Source organism: Lolium rigidum, chromosome 5 (assembly GCF_022539505.1).
Source record: "Lolium rigidum isolate FL_2022 chromosome 5, APGP_CSIRO_Lrig_0.1, whole genome shotgun sequence".
Taxonomy (NCBI): domain Eukaryota; kingdom Viridiplantae; phylum Streptophyta; class Magnoliopsida; order Poales; family Poaceae; genus Lolium; species Lolium rigidum.
In genome coordinates this window covers 212527695-212533933 of record NC_061512.1, presented here as the reverse complement: position 1 = coordinate 212533933, position 6239 = coordinate 212527695, and the positions used below count along the sequence as shown (strand labels likewise).

General features: G+C 46.8%; 1 protein-coding gene across 3 annotated transcripts; it reads left to right on the top strand.

Annotated features, from left to right (window-relative positions):
- Positions 1 to 375: 375 nt before the first annotated feature.
- LOC124654838 (hypersensitive-induced response protein-like protein 1) lies at positions 376 to 5567 on the top strand. Of its 3 annotated transcripts, none has more exons than XM_047193825.1 (5): positions 376 to 395; positions 3884 to 4104; positions 4408 to 4528; positions 4658 to 4846; positions 4950 to 5567. In XM_047193825.1, the coding sequence occupies exons 2-5, from the start codon at positions 3916 to 3918 to the stop codon at positions 5312 to 5314; spliced, it is 864 nt and encodes a 287-aa protein (XP_047049781.1). In that variant the 5' UTR covers positions 376 to 395; positions 3884 to 3915; the 3' UTR covers positions 5315 to 5567. The 3 variants fall into 3 exon arrangements, with proteins under 3 accessions (XP_047049781.1, XP_047049779.1, XP_047049780.1); XM_047193823.1 differs by lacking the exon at positions 376 to 395 and adding an exon at positions 419 to 547; XM_047193824.1 differs by lacking the exon at positions 376 to 395 and adding an exon at positions 2865 to 2915.
- Positions 5568 to 6239: the final 672 nt, after the last annotated feature.

Here is a 6239-nt window from a genome sequence, read left to right as displayed (position 1 = left end):
TCCTCGTCTTCGTCGTGGTGGCGGGGCCAGCTACGGTGTTGAGCTTGGGTAGAAAGATGGTCGTCTGGGCCCGAAAAGCAGCTGCTCAGTCAAGAAAGCAGACAGGCGGAGAAAAAGATTTCCACGGCCTTATCTGATCCGAGCGCAGCGGTTTTGCTCGTGGTTGCTCCGCCGGACGGCGGGCAAATCGCGATGGTTTTCATAGTTGGATGGTAGAACCTCCGGCTAATCCTAGACAATGCGGTGTCCCGCACCGAGTATTTAGTGTCGTCGTCGTCGTTGTTGGGGTTGGCGTGGAGAGATACAGACAGACGCCGTCGTCGCACTCCTCACACACTCCACACTCCACTTCCCCTTTCTCCGCGTCTCCAAGAGTCCAAGCCCCGGAGCGGAAGGTAAAGAAAGGCCGCATCCAAAAACCCCCATTTTTCCCCTTCTTCTTCCTCGATTGGCGCTCTCTCTCTTGTAAGATCCGAAGAATTTTGGTGTGGTTCCTCTGCTTCCGGATTCTGCTTTGTTTGCTGGCTGGTTGTGTCGCAGTGTTAGGGTACGACCTTGAGGAGCATCGATCTCCCCGCTGTGTTCTTTTGCTTCGTGTTCTCGTTCTCTCCCTCCCTCTCTGCTTCTGCCATGTCTTGCTCCTCTAATCCTCTTCGTTCCTGGTTTTACGAAGTCTGTAGCGCGAAGTCTTTGCGCGTCGCTGAGGTCCGCAACCCACACCGCGTCTCCCGCGCAATTTCCCCCTTGATTATTTCTGCTTGTTCCGTTGCCTTTACCGTCTCTATCTTCCGATATAAAAAAGGAATATATAAACCAAGCACTGAGAGGGAATTTCACCCGAATCTTTCTGCACGCGCTTTCTTGTGCTGCAGCGACTCCAAATTCTAGTCGTCTCATCCATATCCACTGCAATTCCCTGACGATTATAAAGCCAACAAGACTTTGTGCGATTGAGTGATTTTGCTGGAAATTTCGCGTTTTGAAAAAGAACCAGTAATTATTGGATCTCTAGGCTTTATATTTTTTATATATTGATTTTTTTTCATACCTTGAGTACTTTTCACATCAATCCATTGGAAATTTCGGATGAACCAGTTGCAGTCTTCAGTATATTGTCAGTGTCTAGTCTAACTGTTTTGTACGCCAATGAAAGTGATTAATATGTTTGTAGGTTATCTCAAACCCGCAAGTGGGTGATTAGTGAATGCTTAGGATGGCGTATGCACTCGGTGTTCTGTCCAAAGTCCAATTATCATCCAACGTGGACACAGATAACAAATCAGCCTGTAGACCCTGTAGTGCGCCCATGTGCTTATAAGGCGCATTGCCAGCAGCGTAACAATCCACCCTGTTAGAGCATGTCTAGTAGAGCCCCTAAACCCTCAAACCTCTATAGCAGTTTTACAGGTTGGAAATAGCCATTTTAGTGCACTTTTACAGGTTGAAAAACAGGGGTAAAGAGTAGAACCCCTAAACCCCTAAAGAATGCAGTTTGAGGGTTCTAGTCTTTGGCTCAACCCCAACCCCTAAAACTGTCATATGCCATATCACAGTTTTCATCACATATCATCATTTCACATATCACAAATATCATCACATTTCACATAAAACAATAATCATTCTAGTTATTATTACAACACCAAATAGTACATTTGAGCACATAAAACAATAATCATTCAAATTGTTACAACAATGTTGGACCATACAACAATAATTGTTCGAATCAAATAGAACAAAGGTAAATCATGCGCCACGGGGCGATGCGGAGGAGGCCGGGGCGCGGCGGGGCAGGCGGAGGAGGCCGGGACGCGGCGGAGGAGGCCGGGGCGGCGGCGGGCGGCGGCGGGAGGCGGCAGGAGGCGGGGCGGGGCGGCGGCGGAGGCGGGAGGCGGCCGGAGGCGGGGCCGAGCGGAGGAGGCCGGAGCGGAGGAGAGCGGGGCGGAGGCGGGGCGCGGGCGGGGCGGAGGCGGGCGGAGGAAGGGCGGAGGAGGCGGGGCGGAGGAGGGCGGAGGAGGCGGGGCGGGACGGAGGAGGGCGGCGGACGCGGGCGGAGGCGGGGCGGAGGAGGCGGGCCGCGGCGAGGAGGCGGGCGGAGGCGAGGCGCGGCGGAGGCGGGCGCGGCGGCCGGAGGGCGGCGGCGGCGGCGGGATCGGGGGAGGAAGAGGGATGGGAACGAGCTGAATGTTCCCTCCCGCGCGTGTCCGAGAACAATACAGGTCGGGGACGGGTTGGATTGCCCAACCCTCGTTTCTACAGGCCAAGAAGGGATTCCCAGGTCCGACCTGGGAATTTTTTTACAGTTTTACAGATTTAGGGGCTCTAGTCTTTGCGATTTTTTCGTCAAAAACTGTAAAAAAGCGGTTATTTTTACAGATTTAGGGGTTTAGGGGCTCTACTAGACATGCTCTTAGAGCATCCCCACTCGTTGGCGCTCCCCACGCCCAAATCCGGCGATATTTTCGTCCGGATTGGAGGAAGATTTGGCGTGGGGAGCGCCGAAGTTCCAGCCGTCCCCCGGCAGGAAACCCCCAACCTCGACCATTTGACATATTTCAAACGAATTTAACGTTAAATTTAACAAGTTCGGCGACCAACAGTACGAAAATTGCTGAAACAAATTCGGCGAAAATAATTGTACAATGTTTAACAAGTGCTGAAACAAATGAAGCACACAATTTCACAATTTAACAAGTCCCCGAGCGCTCCCCGGGGGGCCGGGGGTGGCGTGGGCTCGCCGGATGGATGAAGGGCCAAATCCGGACGAAAACGAGGAACCGGGGGCGCGACTGGGCCGATTTACGCCGTCCGGATGTAAAAAACGCTCGCCGGGGGCCTGTTCGGGGGGACGAGTGGAGATGCTCTTAGTCATTCGGCCCCAACCTTATACCAGCTGACTAGCTGAGCATTCTCTTCAGGCATGTTCTATTGCATTCTACTATTCCTTGCTCTGTATTAAACATTTTCTCATTGAATTGCTTCCAAGATTTGATATTGTTCTACATGGCGTTGTTAATTTTGTTAAAAATGTTTGTCCGTTTCGCTGTCCTGTTTCTTGTGCAGTTCTACAGAAAGCTCTCTTTTTTTAAATAATGGGCGCTTTATTAGTTTTAGAAGCAATTACACCCGACCTCAGCATAGCTAAGATGCACACAGCCGTTTAAGTAGTCTCGAAAGTCTGAAGCGGGAATTAAAAAGCCGGATTACATATCAAGACATGAGCAAATGCAAAACGCCTAAGTAGAAGATGGTGGTCCAATCCGTAGATTATGCTGCCATCCATGTAGGGAAAAAGTATCCCTCGCCGTGTCTTCCAACCGTGTACAAACCTCCATAAAGAGATCGCGATTCTCCATCTTCTACAACGCAGACCACGAACGGAGCGTAGCGGTACATCTGTAGATAACCTGACGCATCAAGGTTCTTTGCCGCCTTACGGCGCATCGCCTTCTGCATCATGTCAAATGTTCAGTTCTGAAGCCTTGTTATGTTTGCAAACGAATTAAAACATTTTGCACTTGACTATTTTAGTTTCTGAAATTCATTTTGTGGCATCATTGAATGATTAAGCACCAAGTTTTAGACATCAGTTTTGTTTACTGAGAAAATGAAATTCAGCATCCGTAACTTGAAATTTAAAATAAATAGTTTGGCTGGGGTATATATTCCTAGATGTTTAGAGAGGCATACTAGTTTGTTTTTCTCGGCCGATGTGAGTCCACAAAAGCTTGCAGACTGGAAGGTGTGTCTAAGGAATTGCTTCAACAAAAGTATTATCACCATGTAGTTACTACTGATGATTCATTTTTGTAAACAGAGCTAGTGCTGTGCATATATCCATTGTCAACATATTTTTGATTTACTTAGTGATGCACGAAATATCCAGGTACTCCCTGAAGCGGTCGGAAGCCTGCAGTCATGGGCAATTTGTTGTGTTGTGTTCAAGTTGATCAGTCGACCGTGGCCATCAGAGAGCAGTTTGGGAAGTTCGATAGTGTGCTAGAACCAGGATGCCACTGCCTGCCTTGGATGGTTGGGAAACGTGTAGCTGGCCATCTCACTCTCAGGTTGCAGCAACTGGATGTGCGCTGTGAGACTAAGACAAAGGTTCGTCCTAAAGGCTCATTTAAGTAGTTGCATGCCTGTGTTTTATTGTCTGAAGAAGCTGAAGCAATCATAATTTCTGTCTTATAAAAAGTTTCAAGGCCTAACATCGCACTGAACATTAGTTCTTGGTGGATTAGGAATCTCTGTTTGAAGACACATTGTTTTTCCTGTTACTTTCTTTCATAAAATGAAGGACACTGAAACTATCGTAAAGGTCACAGTGTCATTGATATCATTCTACATGTATTTTTTCTTCTGATATTAAGAATTGTTGTGATGTTGCTGACATCTGCATTTCTGCAGGACAATGTGTTTGTTACTGTTGTTGCATCAATTCAGTATCGACCTCTGGCTGGCAAAGAAAGTGATGCATTCTACAAGCTGTCCAACACAAAGTCCCAGATCCAAGCCTATGTATTTGACGGTATGCTGTTTGAGTTGCTAGTTTCCAAGTGTTCTTGTTAATATAGTCTTATCAGCACCGATACACCTCGCTGTATCTCATTATTCATGCTATCATATAGTAATTAGCGTATTTGCTTGATATCTACAGTGATAAGGGCAAGTGTTCCAAAGCTCCTCCTTGATGATGCTTTTGAGCAAAAGAATGACATAGCAAAGGCTGTGGAGGACGAACTTGAGAAGGCTATGTCAGCATATGGTTTTGAGATCGTGCAGACACTCATCGTCGACATTGAGCCAGATGCGCGTGTCAAGCAGGCAATGAATGAGATCAATGCAGGTAATTTGCTAAGCTCTCAGATGATCAAAACCTGACAAAAGGTACTTAGTTCTAACCTCCAGCATATACTGACATTGTGATTTGATACTTATACTTTTTTCAGCTGCAAGGATGAGGGTGGCTGCAAACGAGAAGGCGGAGGCTGAGAAGATCGTCCAGATCAAGCGCGCCGAGGGTGAAGCGGAAGCCAAGTACCTGTCTGGCCTCGGCATCGCCCGCCAGCGCCAGGCCATCGTGGACGGTCTGAGGGACAGCGTCCTGGGATTCTCCGTCAACGTGCCCGGCACCACCGCCAAGGACGTGATGGACATGGTTCTGATCACACAGTACTTCGACACCATGAAGGAGATCGGCGCGTCCTCCAAGTCCTCGGCGGTGTTCATCCCCCACGGCCCGGGTGCGGTGAGCGACATCGCCACGCAGATCCGTAACGGGCTTCTTCAGGGCCAGTCTGCTGCTCAGAAGTAGTTTGGCTTCGCCAGAATGAACTTATTATGGCTGATGGTGTTAGTTTGTGGTCTGCTAGCTACATTATCTATGTCTCTGCTTTATTATGGCTTGTCTGGAACCATGTGTGGGTTGTGGCATATAGTACTTTAGATGAACTTATGAAAGCATAATCAATACTATTTCACTATTTGAGATTGCTGACCAGGTTATTGATGTCAGGAAGAAAACGTTATATTAATCGCTGGGGATTCAGCTTGATATCTGCATATTATGAATTGTTGGTGATGAACTTGCTGTGATGCTTCTGCCTCATTTTTGTGCCTCATGGTCTTTCCCATGTCTCAATCTCAAATTCCGTCCTTAAATGATTGTGCGCAACAACATATATCTGCATGTCACCAACGATATTTGGGTCATCAGCATATACTGAAATAATTGATAGAGAGTTATTCTTCGTAAAGATGCATGAACCATCATAATTATTTTAGTATACTTTCTCGAGAAAGAGCTCACTGGGCTGGTTATACAACATTTTATCGGACTTCTTCAAGCCACACAGTTGACTTCTTTCTAAAATGAAGATAACCCCTGACCTCTACATCAATTGATGTGTTAGACAATATATGTTGTGATTTGTATCTAGATTTGGAATTTTAAATCTATTAGGGACTTTCATATAAATCTGCATTAAGTGGCCCATATAGAGCATGGATAAATTCATTTGCACTAATATTTGGCTGATTTTTATACTAGTTGGAACACTGAAGTTTCATGATAGGTAGTTGGTTTGATTTGTATCAGGTCTATGGATCTAAAACCGCATGTCTCCAGTAAGATGTCGATAAATTGCAATTCTACAATAGTGGTCTAACAATCGATTTTACATTTTTATTAATGATTCAACCCATCCATTATGAATATGCACGTAAGGTACTGAATGTTC